The sequence below is a fragment of the Mrakia frigida genome (genome assembly GCF_051309035.1).
Source record: "Mrakia frigida strain ATCC 22029 unplaced genomic scaffold BDY24scaffold_6, whole genome shotgun sequence".
Lineage (NCBI taxonomy): Eukaryota > Fungi > Basidiomycota > Tremellomycetes > Cystofilobasidiales > Mrakiaceae > Mrakia > Mrakia frigida.
This window is the reverse complement of record NW_027481275.1, coordinates 494,643-508,019: the sequence shown is the minus strand read 5'-3', so window position 1 is coordinate 508,019 and position 13,377 is coordinate 494,643. Positions and strand designations below refer to the sequence as shown.

Here is a 13,377-nt window from a genome sequence, read left to right as displayed (position 1 = left end):
GCTGAGACTGGGCCTATGTGGTTCAGAGGGAGGGCCGTGGAGGAAGAAGAGGAAGAAGAAGGGTCGTCGAAGGGATTCGAAGAGGAGGAGGGCGATGGGGGGAAGGAGAGAGAGCTGGCGTCTTCTAAAGGGATCAGAGTCGACGTCGCTATTGGTGGTGAAGTTGTCGACATCCTCGATCCTCAGAGAAAGCAAATCGTAGGAGGAGAGGAGAGGGAGGAGATGGGGGAGAGGGGAAGGAAGGTCGGCGTTGGCGTCAACACCTCCATTTCGAGCTCGAGTCCCTTCTCTCCTCTTGCAGCTTGCGCCTCTTCTTCTCTTTTTCGCTAAGCGCCACTTGGTCATCTTTTCTGACCTCTGGTTTTCGCTCAGTTGCTCGAAAGTCCATGTCGAAAAACAGCCGCATCTCCGTCAAAAGACCGTCGAACTCGTCAACCTCCGTCGCGGCTCCCTCCTCCGTCGTCTTCCTGGGACCCCTTCCCTACCCTAGTTTTGGCCACTTACACTTCACCTGGGTCCACTGTATACCTCTATCTATTATCTCGTTTCACCTTCGCTAAGGGAATCGTCATCGGGAGCAAATCAGTCCGCGTCTCCTCTCCTCCCTGCACGTTTCGCATCTCCTCTCGATGGGAATTGCGGTAGACCTCGAATACAAAGCCAACGGGGAGGCTTTAAGCATTACATCTTTATACAAAAAGTAGCCAAACCGACCCTGAATCGTCGACCGAAACGAGAGAACCCAGAACGAAAAGAATCGCGACGCGAGAAACGAACCCAAATCAACACTCTCCTTCCATAGCTAAGCTCCCGACCTATCGTCGTAAACAGGAGGCAAATCAACCCTCATCGGTCCGGCATCCTGATGAACAACGACCTCCTCCTCGTCCTCTCTGAAGAGCGACGGACCTTCCCCTCCTCCTGATCCCGACGCTCCCGTGCCAGGAGGGCTTTGAGCGCTTCGACTTCGATGAGCCTCGAGAGCTTTGGCTTGAGCAGAAGTGAGGGAGGGAGGAGGAGATTGACTTTGGTCGCTCTGAGGGTAAGGGTGGAGGGGTCCGTGATCGCTCGAGTAGACGGAGGAGGAAGGACCAGACGCGTTTGAAAGGTGTCGTTGAGGTTGCTGTTGCTGTTGTTGCTGATCAGGGTGGTACGGAACCGAGGTTGAGGCGTCGGTGTACTGTAGAAAGCGAAACGGTCGAGAGGAGCGAGTCAGGAACGCGCTCGTCGAGCTTCGTCGAGAAAGATCGCTAGCAGGAAGACGGACGAACGGTGAAAGGCTCAAGACGACCAGGAGACAGGTCCTCCTCAGCTAGGTCCAGCCTTTTCCTCTCGATTCTGCGAGAGAAAGCAAAGTAAAGGACGAGCGAAGTCAGCTCGGATTCCAAGACGCGTTGACCCCCTTCAACCTCGGTGCAGAGAGCCAGGAAAAAGCGGACGTACTTTTCTCCTCGACCCGAGTTCCTCCTGCCGATACCATAACCTTCGTCGTCGTCGTCATCTCGAGCTGAAATTCTGTTCCTCTTGGTCTTTCGACGAATCAAGAATCCAACGAGCGCCGCGATGAGAAGAAGACCTCCCACCACTCCTCCGACGATGGGTCTGCAGTAAATTAAGCGATCGATGATCAGTAAGAGGAGAAGACGGAGAGATATGAGCAAAACATGGGAATAAGCACCCGATGGGAGTAGAAGAAGACGACGACGCGTTCAAGTTCGTGACCGCGTCTCCAGCGACGGCGACGGCGACAGAGACGGTTTGGACTCGCTGGGAATGGAGAAACGAGCGATGTCAGTAAGGAGTCATCTTAAACTTAATATCCCAGCGATAGAACGAGAACTCACGACCGAAATCGAGACGTCGCCTCGAGAGTTGGTGATCGTGACAGGGTTCGAGCTGACCTCGACTTTGACGCTCGTAGCGCTGGGAATCACAACTGCTGGGGTAGTCGTCGTTCCCTGAGCCGGAGTTGGAGTTGGAGTCGGAGTGGTGGTAGTTCCTCTTCAAGAATTCGACATGGGGAGAGAGAAGTTCAGCCAGGTCGCTTCATCACGTCGACGCGTCGAGAGATCGATCAACAAGGACTCACAGTCTCGGAACCGTATTAGGATCAGGAGAAGCTGTGCAGCTAGTTGTGTACTGAGTGGCGGTTGGAGCAACTGTGATGACCTCCGTCTGGTACTGAACCGTCAAGACCTCAGTGATGGTCGAGAAAACCACCGGGCCCGTCTGAGAAGGTCGAGACGTCGAGGAGGAAGAGAACGATGAAAAGTTAGCGTCGTTCCATGTCTCAAATACAGGCTGGGAAGGATGTGGCGTTCGACTGACTGGTTGCACTGTTGTCGTGAAAGTTACATAACTAGTACACTCGAAAGGACTTTCGGCTGGAAAGAGGAGAACGAAGAAAGAGAAATCAGCGCACGCGTCGAATCGCTGGGGAAAAGTTGAAGAGAGAGGCAGTTACGAACTAGCGGTGTCGAAGCAAACCTTGGATCCCGATCAAAAGGGAGCGAAGGAAAACCAAGTCAGCTCTGGCTCCCTCTGAAAGAGAGACGAAGAAAAGAACTGATCACCGATGATTCAACAACTATCGGAGCTGGTAGGACGGTGGTCTCCCTGATCTAAACGAGGGAAAGGGTCGTGGAGGTTTTCAGCATCGTAATCGGCTGACAGGGAAGGGAAGGGAGGAGGACTCAAAGCGGAAGCGAAAGACTAACCGACGTAAACAACGACTCTCCCGCACTGAGGAAACTTGACGTCCCAAAGAGAGTAAGCGTAGGATCTGTGAAGCACTGGGACATGTTTGTTGTCGTCTTCTTTGCTTCTCGATGGTGGTAGTTGAAGACTGAAAGAGAGGGAGCGAACGAAAAAGGGAGCCGAGAGACAAAAGAGTCGGATGGACTGAGGAGGCGTCGAAACGAGTGATCAGAACTTTCCGTTCCATGGTTCGAGCCGTCCCACGAAGGAAGAAAAAGGCTTGGTGAAAGCACAGGATTTTATGTGTACGGGTGCGAATAAGGTTGGAGTTTGATGTTGAGGTGAGGAACATCCGAGGGCCGAGAGCGGTGCTGAGAAGTTGAGAAGGATCCGACGCGTCGCGATCTTGAGTCTCGTTTCGGAACTGAGATGGAGGGGGTTCGGTCGTTGGATTCGAGTAGGAAGAAGAGGCAAAGTGTTGGACCGGGTGGGAAGGAGCTGGGGAAGCTCTGGGTTGGCGAAAGGATGCAAAGGGACAAAGGGGAGAGAAAGACGACGTCGAGCGACGCGTTCAAGTCGAGTCGAGCTCGGACAGATGGAGGAGAAGAAGAGTGAGATAGAAAAGATTTTTCTACGCTGTTGAATCAAGTGGGTGAAAAGAAATGATCAGATCCAGCTTCAATCAATCCTCTTCAACGAAAGCAAACCGAAGCTCAACTCACCTCCTCCCTCCCTCCCCCCCCTTCCCTCTCTCTCCCCCCCCTGCCCCTCACCTCGATCAAAGTCCAAAACAGCTCATGCTATTACGATCCAATCCGAATCCAACAAAAAGCTCACACGCAAGAAACAACGACGGGAAGGAACAGCGAAACGAGTAACGAACGAAAACGAACAACGAACGAATCCAAAAACAAGAATGAGGGGTATATCTAGAAGAGCAAAGCCAGATGCAAATGCAAAAAGAAACAAAGAACGTAAATCTGAAGAGACCCAAGAAACGAAACGAGAAACCCGACGCGAGCTCGAGCTCAGAACCTCCCTCGGGATTGCTGCTGTTGCTGCTGCTGAGGAGGAGGAGGTCCTCTCTGCTGCTGATGTTGCTGTTGACCAGGCGGAGGAGGTCCGTATCGAGGATCGTACTGCTGCTGACCCTGCTGACTCTGAGGCGGCGGTGCTCGAGGATCGTATCCCTGCTGCTGCTGAGGTGGTCGACCTCCTCCTCCTCCTCGAGGATCCAACCTCGGATCAGGTTGCTGTCCAGGCCTCATCTCCTGCTGCTGCTGTTGCTGAGAAGGACCACCTCCGTTGGTGTACGCTGACTGAGCCGACGCGCTCCTGGGAGGTTGCTGAGGACGGAGACCTGATCCGTTCTGCTGCTGCTGAGGAGGAGGAGGATTCCTGGACGACGTGCTCGAGGACGATCCCATCCTCGAAGGAACGGGTCTCGCTCCTGGGACGGGTCCTGGATCGTGGAGCTGCTGAGGCCGAGAGTTGGCTAGACGAGGGGAGGGAGCTGGTGGGGCTTGACCGGGTCGGGGAGGAGGTTGGGCGAGGTTTTGAGGAGGTTGGTTGGAGGAGGCGATGGAAGGGGAGGAAGAGGAAGCGATGGGGTTGGAGGAGGAGGGAGGAGGGCCTGAGCGAGAGGAAGGGTTGGATTGACCGGCTGCTTTGAGGATTTCGTCGCTAGAGCAACAAGGAGGGAAGGAGATGGTGAGCTTCGACGAAAGAGAGAGACGTCGATCCAATCGAGTTCGCTTTCCAAAGACTCACTCGAGAAGATTCAGAGCCGCACAACACACCACCCACTCTACACAATCCTCGTTCCCTTCTCCCAAAGTCTGCCAAACCCTCTTCTCGTCCTCCGTCTTCCCAGTGATGGTGATTCTCGTTCCTCCTCCCTTCTCCGGTGGGTTCTTCTGGATCTTCCCGAACTGCAACCCAAACCTAAATCAGCTTCCACTCTCTCCCCAACCCATCTCTACGATCGTTAAAGAACTCACCTCAGCTCTCCTAGGAGGGATCTGGTGCCCTGCGTACGCGAAGTAGAACATGGTCCAGAAGTCCGCGTTCGGATTGGGTTTCGAGATCTGGTACAGCGGCGTATCGTCCGAGTTGACGATCTTGTAGATAGGAGAGCGCACCCCCGTGTTTTCGATGGACCACTTGAGCTCTCTCGAAGCTTCGCACCGAACTGCACGAGATTCTCGAGAGGAGTGGCCAGGGTCGGAGGAGGCGCCGGCGGGGGAGGAACGAGGTGGGAAGAGTTTGGCGACGCAGAGATCGCCTTGAGGGGAGGGGGTGAGGAGGTAGTTGATTCGGTTCTGGTAGAGGGTAGAGCGAAGGGGAGAGAGGAAGAAAGTCAGAGCTGGGAGTTTGAAAGGAGGAGGGAGAAGGGTGTATGCGTTTTGGGGAGGAGGGAGGGAGGGAAGGAAGGAGGTCAACCGAATCGGAGCCAGGCTCTTGAAAGAGAAGCTCGTAGGTCTCAGTATGTCTCCGCCTCCAAGCTCCAGTCGTCTCCAAGAGCCATCCTCTCGATGCTCCCTCTACGAGAAAGAAACGAGGTCCTAGCTCCTTGCTCTCGTGCTCGTTTCGTCTCTCCCTCTTTGTGACTCCTGAAGGCACCCCCTCGTCCCTCCTCCTTCTCTCGTCGCCGTCTCCCCTTCCCTCTGCTTCCCCAAGCGACCAAGTCAAAGATGAATAGACTCACAAAGTCTGTATGAAGATACGAGTAGAGTACATGAGTGGGTTGACCTTTGAAGTTCAAGAAAACAAAGGGAAGGAAGGAAGGGAGGAAGGTCAGCTCTCTCGATTTCCGGCTGTGTCCTCTTCCGTCGACTTGATGAAGCGCCTTACCATGAGGAGTTACTACCAGAGTAGGCAAGTGATCAGGTATAGGAGCATGGTAAGGTGAGGTGAAAACGGTATAGATGGCTGTACAAGACGAGCGAAGAGCGAGAAGGAGGTCAGCGACTGAAACAAGGAAGAGAGAGGGGACAACAAGGGAGCGAAGGAGAGAAGACGAAGAGTGAAGGAGAGACGAACCTGCCATCGTGGAACGCGAAAGATCGAGAGCGGTAGACGACGAGAAGGCGAGGAAGCGAGCGAAAGGTCCTGCGTGTATAGATTCGAAGGTGGCCAGGAAGAGAAGGAAGGAGTTGGAGGTCAACCTCAGGAACGAAAGGGCGAGATCGACCGGCGTTTCAAACTCCTCTTTTTTTTTTCTTGGAACTCTCTCACAGCTCGGATCTTTTTCCACTCGTTCCCCACAAACCATGAACATCGTTCAACACGACCAAGAAAGAGAGAGGAATGTCCATACGAGCCAGACTATGCAGTAGTAGAAAACGACGAAGCGAAACGAGTCAACCTCAAACGCTCCTCCCTCCCTCCGTGACGATCCCAGCCCAACTCAACTTCCTCCCTCGCAACTCCTCCTCATCTTCTCCACCTCCCTCTCCGACGCTCAGCCTCGCCATCTCCTCCTCCAATCCGACTCCGTTCACCCTCGTCGGAGGCGTGGCGGTAGGACGAGCCGGAAGAGGATGCTGAGTCTCTCCGCTGCTCGAGCCGGTGTTTCCAGGAGGACGAGTTCGGATGGTCGGTGTGGGTGTGGGTGTAGAAGACGAGGAAGGCTGAGGTGGAGCTGAAGCCGCGGGAAGAGCTGGGTAGGACGAAGACGAAGGGAACGATGTCGAAGCGGGTGTTGCCGTTGAGCTCGTCGAAGGTCGTTCGCCTTCCTCCCTCCACCCACCTCTCCAACCTCCTCTGGTCGAACCAGCACCAGCAAACAACGGCACTCCTCCACCGCCTCTCCTCCTCGCTCCTCCTACTCCTGCAGCACCCACTCCTCCTGGACTCCACGCTCCTCCTCCTCCTCCCTCAGGATCCACAGCCAACCCACCACCACCTCTCTCCTCGAACGCCTTCGGTCCCCTGTACCCTCCGAAGCCATTCACACCTCCTCGTCTCCCTCCTCTTCCTCTTCTCCCTCCCGCCCACCCTCCTCTTCCTCCCACACCAACACCTCCAGCTCCCGAATCGCTTCCCGTCGGATGACCTCCTGCTCTCGCCGACGACGGGCCTCCCGGCTGTCCATCGTACGGCGTCGACGAAGAGGAATAAGAGGGGCCGTAAGAGGGAAGATAGTAAGGGATCGGAGCGGACGAAGATGAGGAGGAGGAAGAGGAGGAGTCTGGTGGGTAGAAAGGGTGGTGATTCGGAGGAGGGATCCACTGCGAGGGAGAGGAGGCTGAGGATGGGTCGTCTGGAGAAGGAGGAGGACCTGTGTGATGGTAGCCTGAGTGAGGTTGATAGAAAAAAGCGTGGTGCTGTTGAGGAAGAGGAGGACCGAGAGGAGGACCGTACGAAGTCGAAGCGTCGTTGCTGCTGCTGCTGAAGTCGGTGTTGGACGCGACGACTGCTTCGTCGTTCGGTGGGAGAAGAGGTGGTCGGGGAGAGTGATGGTTGGAGGGAAGGAGGGCTGGGTTGATGAAGGCTGGAGGACGAAAGAAGAAGGAGGAACTGACGACGCGTCAGGTCGATTTCGACGCGTCGAACAAGACGAGGAGGTCACTCACTCGTATCCGCCGGACCCGACGCCGAACCAGCAACCGCAACTGCCACTGCCACAGGTACAGGAGCCATGAAGCTCGCTTCCGGCCAAGGAGGAGCGTAGGTCGTTCCAGAAGCACTCGCCTGCCTCGACCTGAGATGATCATGGTGTTTCCCTCCGAACGGCTCTCCCCTCTCTTGCACTCCGTAGATCGTCTCGATCTCTCCCTCCCCTTCTCTTCTTCCGAGATCGACACGACCGCTGGTCGAAGGCGGAGGAGGAGGACCCGGTCGCTGAACGGACCCGAAGGTGAGGCTCTCGTATCCTCCAGGATCGACGGCCGCGGTCGCAGAGTCGCTCCCTCTTCTCGAGCTCCAGTTGGACGGCATGGAGGATTTGTTTGGGAAGATGGAAGAGTCGTGGTACTGGTTGTTGGGATAAGGTTCGTTGGTGGACCAACGGCGAGGGGAGGTGAGAGGGAGGTGGTTGCTGAACTTGGAGGAAGAGGAGGAAATCGTCGGGGGCGACGATGAGGAGTTTTTAGAGGTTGGAGGAGGGTAGTTTGAGGTTCGAGTTCGGGTTGAGTGGAGGAGGACTTCGGAGAGTGGGATGAGAGGGGTTCTGGTTTGTTGGGACGAAGAGAGGAGATGAGCTTGGTTCAAGGGACGGGAAAGGGAAGAGGGAGATGAGAGAGAGAGGGAAACGCACTCGAATCCTGCGAGAGGAGGTGAAGTCTTCGAGATTCTGACTCCTGCCCAGTCTAGTTCCGAGTCTAATCCTTCGTAGTAATCCGCGATGAGAAGGACGAGCTGTTGATCGGATGGAGTAACGCCTTTGATGAGGAGAGGATGGTGACTGAAAGGAAGAAGAGGGAGGGAGAGAGAAGGTCAGCTCTCTTACTTGTGTTTGGCCCCTCCCTCCCTGTTCGTCGTCTCTTCTACATCTCCTTCTTCCCAGATCCTACGAGCAGAGATGAAAACCTTACCTCGATCTTCCTCCCCAATCCTCAATCTCCCTCGCTATCCTGAGCACAAACTCTCGATTCAACGAGCTCAACTGCTCCAACACATCCCTCCTCCTCTCGCTCCCTGTTCTGCTCTTTCGAGCTCCACGACGAGGATTCTGCTGCTGATGTTTCGTTCTCGGATCGAGTTCCGGAGAGAGTAAGGGAGGTAAGATGTCGAGGAGAGGGGAGGAAGACGAAGAGAAGACGGTCGAGGAAGACGATGGGGAGAGAGAAGGGAGGGCGAATGGAGGACCGTCCGACGGAGGAGGGGTGGCGAGATCGTCCGAGATCGAGCCTGTATTAGGACGATAACAAAGTGCTGGTCAGCTTTTGGGTACGAGAAGAAGGGAAAGAATAGATCGTGTTACGGACGCTGCATCGTGGTTTGAAGGAAAGTCCAAACGAATGGAAGAAAGGGAAGGGGGGTTTCCTAGCTGGGGTTACACGTGAAACCCCTGTTGTTTTTTTCCTTGCGAACGTTCTCTCTTTCAGAAGGAAGGTACAAAAAAGGTAACCAAGCTGTGCTAGCGAATATCTCAGATCAAACGAAAGGGAGCCAAAGAAAACAGAAAAGGGTCAAGCAAAAAAGGGTCTCGTCGTCGCGTCGTCGTTCGGTCGGTCTCGTCACCAATCTCCTCTCTTCCACGCTCAAGGATCTCGGTTCTGGAGTTGCAGAAGAAAGGAAGGTCAGCGACGATTATCTTTCTTCGCTCGGAGAGAATTCGAAGCGAGCGGAAGGGAAACTCACGAGAATGATCCAAGGCGCGCCGTCCTTCTTGCTCTCCCTCTTGCATCTCTTCTTCAACTCAAACTCGAACTGTCCCTTCCTGATCCCACATCCAGCGAACACTTCCTGAAGCTCAGCCACGAGGAGGAGCGACGGTCGCGTGGATTGGCCGACGTAATCGAGGAAGCGAGGGAGATGAGCGCTGGGGAAAGGTTTGGGGACGTATTTGGCTGTTGCTGCTGAGGAAGAGGCGGCTGGGGAAGCGGTGGTGGAGGAGTCGTCGACGACGAAGGAGGAAGCGTTGGTGGCTGTGGTGGAGGTCGATCCGGTCGAGAGAGAGTTGGATCGAGAGGAGGAGGGTGTGGAGTTGGAAGGGATGATGGAGGGAGGGAGCATTTCCGAGATTCGACGAGGGACTGAGCTGAGATGGGAGTTGGGAGTGCCGAGACCGATGATGGGAGCACCGTTGGAGTTGGAGTTGGAAGCGGGGAGGAGAGGAGGAGCAGCGACGAAGGTGAAGGGATCGAGGTTCGCCGGCGCGTCTGTAAGATCGAAAGGAAGAGAGAACGACGCGTCAGTCCGACCCTCTTCGAGGAAGGAGTCAAAGATAGGGGAAGAAATTGAAGACCCACCGTTCAGCATCTGAATCCTGTATCCCTCGAACCCATCCCAACCACAAACACCCAGCGTAATCTCGAAGAACGGACCCTTCACGACGGGAACCATCACCGTCTTCTTCTTCTTTGCCGACTGCTCCTTCTCCTTCTCCTTTCCCTTCCCCTTCTTCACAGACAAGAAGGTCACCTCCTTCTCCTCTCCACCAGGACCAGCAACTCCTCCAGGACCCATCGCAGGCGACTGACTCCTCTTCCCTTCCGCAACTCCTCCTCCCTCGTCCTCCGAAACCATCCACCCGTCTGCACTCCCATCCGAATCGTCCTCGTCCTCGTCGAAAGACTCATCTTCATCGTCGGTATCCCACATCCCACCTCCAGCGGTCGACGATCCTCCAGCAGCGTTCGAGGACTTCTTCTTCTTCGGCGACTTCCCAGAGAGAGACTCGATGTCGTCTCCGTCTCCGTCGTCCTCTTCCCAGTCGCATCCCGAATCGTAGCCGTAGTCAAAGTGACCTGCGTCTTGAGCGAAGGGAGTTCGAGGTCCGATCGTCGTACTAGTTTGAGTCCAGGTACCTGGAAGAGAGAGAGAGGGAGAGGAGAGTCGGAGAAACGAGTTCAGCGTCGTCAGTTCTCGACTCTACGAGAAGAGGAGTGCTGGAAGAGAAGGAATGACTCACCGAAGTAAGCAGGTCTAGTATCCTCTCGGAACTGCAATAGCTTCCTCTTGAAGAGATGTCCATCCTTGAGCTCTTCCGTGATCTTGTGAGGGTCTCCATTCCCTGAGATCTCTGCGTCCTGCGATCTGGCGATGACGTCTCGAACGGACTGGTAGATGGGTCCTGACTTGATGGCTGGCGAGCTGTACTTTGCTCGAACGGGGAGTCGAGAGGCAGGGATGGTCTTGAGGAAGGAAGCGAGAAGATCTGGAGAAGCGAAGGCAAGACGACGGGTCAGCTCGAACGAACGAACGCGTTTCGGATCGAAGAGGAGAAGTAAAGAGGGAGGGTGCACGCACCTGCTGGTGTCATCGATTCAACATCAAGATCCATGGCGTCGGCGAGCTTGGACGTCGAAGCTTGGTTACTGCTCTTCGACTTTCCCTTCTCCAGCTTCTTGTTCTTGAGGAGGAGGAATCGGTTGACCGGAGCTCGTTCGACTCCCTTCTTCTCGACGAAGGGAAGGAAGGTTCGGTCGAAGTCCGACATCGAGGCAGCTAGAGTAGCGCGGCACGAGAAACGGGAGTGGGTCAGATTAGGATTAGACGCGACGAAGGAAGTTCGACGGAGACGCTGAGCTCACCTTCAGACTTGAGAGCTGGAGATTTCCTCGACGGTTCCGACGGCTTCTTGAAGAAGGAGAACATGGCAGCAGCAGATCGTTGTTTCACCTGTGCGTCGGAAAGAAGGGGAGCTCGTCAGTCGACGAAGGACGGCGAGACGTTCGAGCAGCGGGACCGGACGACTCACCTCCTTCTCCTTCCTCTCCTTGTCTTCCTTCTCCTTGGCTCGAGCCTCCCTAGCAGTCTTCCTATCTGCCTTCTCTTGTTCCTGAAAAGAGGCAAAGCGAAACGGGTCAGCAAGATGGTAGGAGACGAGAGCGACTCGGCTGAGCGACAATCGAGTCGAAAGAGACGGCACGAACCTTCTGAGCCTTCTCTGCTAGTCTAGCTTCCTTGACAGGATCCTAGAAGGGTAAAGAGAGAAGAGAAGAAACGGACAGATCAGCCGTTGCTCTCGTCCTCACCCTCCTTCCCGAATAGGACGACGCGACTTCAATGAGGAGAGAGAGAATCGAAATAAACTCACCACGACCTTCTCCTTCTCCTTCTTGACCTTCTTCACAGTCTCCTCTCCGTCCTTGGGCTCCTTCTTAGGCTTCTTGACCGGACTCGATCCCTCGTCGGTGTCGTCGAGAAGGACGACGACCTCGATGTTGGCAGCAGGAGCGGCCTTCTCCTTGCCTTTCGAGGACTGCGAGAGGATAAATAGTCAGGAGGGAAAAGAAGAAGAACGAGAGAAGAGTCAGGTCGAAGATCGAGCGAGAGAACCAGATCGAGCCGGACTCGTCGCGTCAAAGGAAGCTCGAAGAGAAACGCACCTTCGCCGAGCTCAGGACGTCCGTTCGTTGGGAAGTAGTCAGGTTCTGCCAGAGTGTGATACATGCTTGTTTCGCCTGTGAGAATCGAATGGAAGATGTCAGCCTCGTCTTTGGCCTTCGACCTCGAGCCGGACGCGTTCGAATGAAAGAAGGAGAACGAACCTGCTCCCTCTCCCTAAACCTCGCCTCCAAAGCTCCCAGGGATTCACTCGGAAGGTACATAGCACGAGACTTGGCTTCCCATCTCCAGATTCCGAGACCCTAAAAGAACCAAACCGAACGAGCAGGAAGGAAGGGAGGAGAGGTCAGCTCGAGCTCAACATCGTTTGGGAGAAGAAGAGACGCGAGACGTACAGCAGGAATCTTGGCTTCCGGAGTCAGTCCCATGTCCTCAGCGGTCAGACCGTAGTTGGCTCGTTTAAGAAGGGTAGCGATGAGAAGTTCGAGGTTGGAGGTGGAGAGAGCGTCTGCGTGAGGGAGGGAAGGGAGGTGAGGGACGAGGTGAGCTTGAGTTCGGGCTTGGAAAGATGAGAGTTGACAAAGGAAGCGAGGATAGCCGGAAGTGGTTGATGGAGTTGAAGAAGAGGCTAGACGAACCGTAGGGAGAGCTGGTGGAGGAGGAAGCGACGTCGTCGGCGGTTGTCGTCGCAGGAAGGAGCTCGTTTCGAAGCTGTTTCGCGAGGTTCGGTAGAGTTTTCTCACTGTTTCACAGAAAAGGTTTCGACTGTGAGCTTCTTCTCTTTGATCGAGAGCGAGACCGACATCCTCGGGAGCGACCACGACGCGAGGGAGGAGGGAGGAAAAGGAAGGGAGGGAGTGAGAGCTCACCTTTCATGACACTGCTTCACCACCAGTCCCCAGAACCTATCGGGAATCCCATCTTTCAAGAGAGCGGCATTCTCGGACTCTCCGATGAAGACTTTCCAGTCAAGGAGTTCTGAAGTAGAACAGGAGAAGAGGGAGGGTGGTCAGGACGACCGTTTCTCGACGGGAGGAGAAGGAAAGGGGTGAGAGGTAAGACGAACCTTTGAGAGACGATGTAGCTCCTTGAAGAAGATGAGTTCCAGACTTCTGCGAGACGATGAGCTTGGAACCTTGAAGTTTGACTGGGGAAGGGAAGAGGAGGAGGAAGAGATCAGCTTTTGCCACCGTTCTTTCGGACGAGGTTCATGAAGGGGAAGGAGGGAAGCGAGAGCTCACCGAGAGTGGAAGCAGGGATGGTGGAGGACGAAGCTGTAGGTTCTGATTTGGGCTTCTTGTCCGAGAGGCAGACGATGTCGTCCGAGCTTGAGTTCTCGGTGAGTTCTGGGACGAGAGAAGGAGGAGGGAGAGAAGGGAGGTGAGCTTCGAGAGAAGGAAGGGAAGGGACGCGTCGAAGGAGGATTGAGCTTTACCGTTTGCTTTCCTCTTTGACGAAGATGCTGTAGGTTGAGCAGGAGAAGGTTGCTCTTGGTTCGTATCCGCGTCGAGCATGATAGAATCCGAATCCATCGGGACGCGAGAAAGAGAAGAGGAAGGTGGAGGGAGGGGAGAAGAGGTGATGGAGGTCGGAAAGGAAAAAGGCAGCGCGTCCTCCTCCAAATTAAGGGTCGCCGTTAAAGCGACCTCAAACCATCACGACCTCAAAAACACCACTTCGATCCTACTCTTCCCTTTTCTCGCCTCTTCCGAACCCCTTCAA

The 13,377-nt window shown here is 55.0% G+C and overlaps 4 protein-coding genes across 4 annotated transcripts; all 4 read right to left on the bottom strand.

Moving 5' to 3' along the window:
• Window positions 1–676: 676 nt before the first annotated feature.
• Window positions 677–2,801, bottom strand: BDY24DRAFT_439240 (uncharacterized protein; the record flags this gene model as incomplete). The annotated part of the gene is made up of 10 exons (XM_076644430.1): window positions 677–1,180; window positions 1,272–1,338; window positions 1,444–1,602; window positions 1,679–1,767; window positions 1,845–2,001; window positions 2,090–2,229; window positions 2,329–2,384; window positions 2,469–2,487; window positions 2,574–2,621; window positions 2,718–2,801. 10 exons carry the CDS (start codon window positions 2,799–2,801, stop codon window positions 803–805), a joined length of 1,197 nt encoding a protein of 398 aa, XP_076499177.1. The 3' UTR covers window positions 677–802.
• Window positions 2,802–3,725: 924 nt separating this feature from the next.
• On the bottom strand, window positions 3,726–5,859 carry BDY24DRAFT_348512 (uncharacterized protein; the record flags this gene model as incomplete). Its single annotated transcript, XM_076637667.1, has 6 exons — window positions 5,740–5,859; window positions 5,551–5,628; window positions 5,405–5,448; window positions 4,698–5,018; window positions 4,468–4,628; window positions 3,726–4,380 (listed from the first exon to the last, which is right to left on the bottom strand). The coding sequence occupies exons 1-6, from the start codon at window positions 5,744–5,746 to the stop codon at window positions 3,726–3,728; spliced, it is 1,266 nt and encodes a 421-aa protein (XP_076499176.1). The 5' UTR covers window positions 5,747–5,859.
• Window positions 5,860–7,179: 1,320 nt separating this feature from the next.
• BDY24DRAFT_252543 (uncharacterized protein) lies at window positions 7,180–8,802 on the bottom strand. Its single transcript, XM_076636789.1, has 3 exons — window positions 8,628–8,802; window positions 8,235–8,550; window positions 7,180–8,104 (listed from the first exon to the last, which is right to left on the bottom strand). Exons 1-3 carry the CDS (start codon window positions 8,632–8,634, stop codon window positions 7,267–7,269), a joined length of 1,161 nt encoding a protein of 386 aa, XP_076499175.1. The 5' UTR covers window positions 8,635–8,802; the 3' UTR covers window positions 7,180–7,266.
• On the bottom strand, window positions 8,769–13,283 carry BDY24DRAFT_252519 (RLF2 family protein). The gene is made up of 17 exons (XM_076636788.1): window positions 13,091–13,283; window positions 12,897–13,001; window positions 12,722–12,802; window positions 12,525–12,633; window positions 12,294–12,397; window positions 12,051–12,163; window positions 11,859–11,957; window positions 11,697–11,771; window positions 11,405–11,569; window positions 11,241–11,282; window positions 11,066–11,146; window positions 10,899–10,986; window positions 10,615–10,812; window positions 10,277–10,522; window positions 9,615–10,172; window positions 9,004–9,524; window positions 8,769–8,918 (listed from the first exon to the last, which is right to left on the bottom strand). Exons 1-17 carry the CDS (start codon window positions 13,185–13,187, stop codon window positions 8,904–8,906), a joined length of 2,697 nt encoding a protein of 898 aa, XP_076499174.1. The 5' UTR covers window positions 13,188–13,283; the 3' UTR covers window positions 8,769–8,903.
• Window positions 13,284–13,377: the final 94 nt, after the last annotated feature.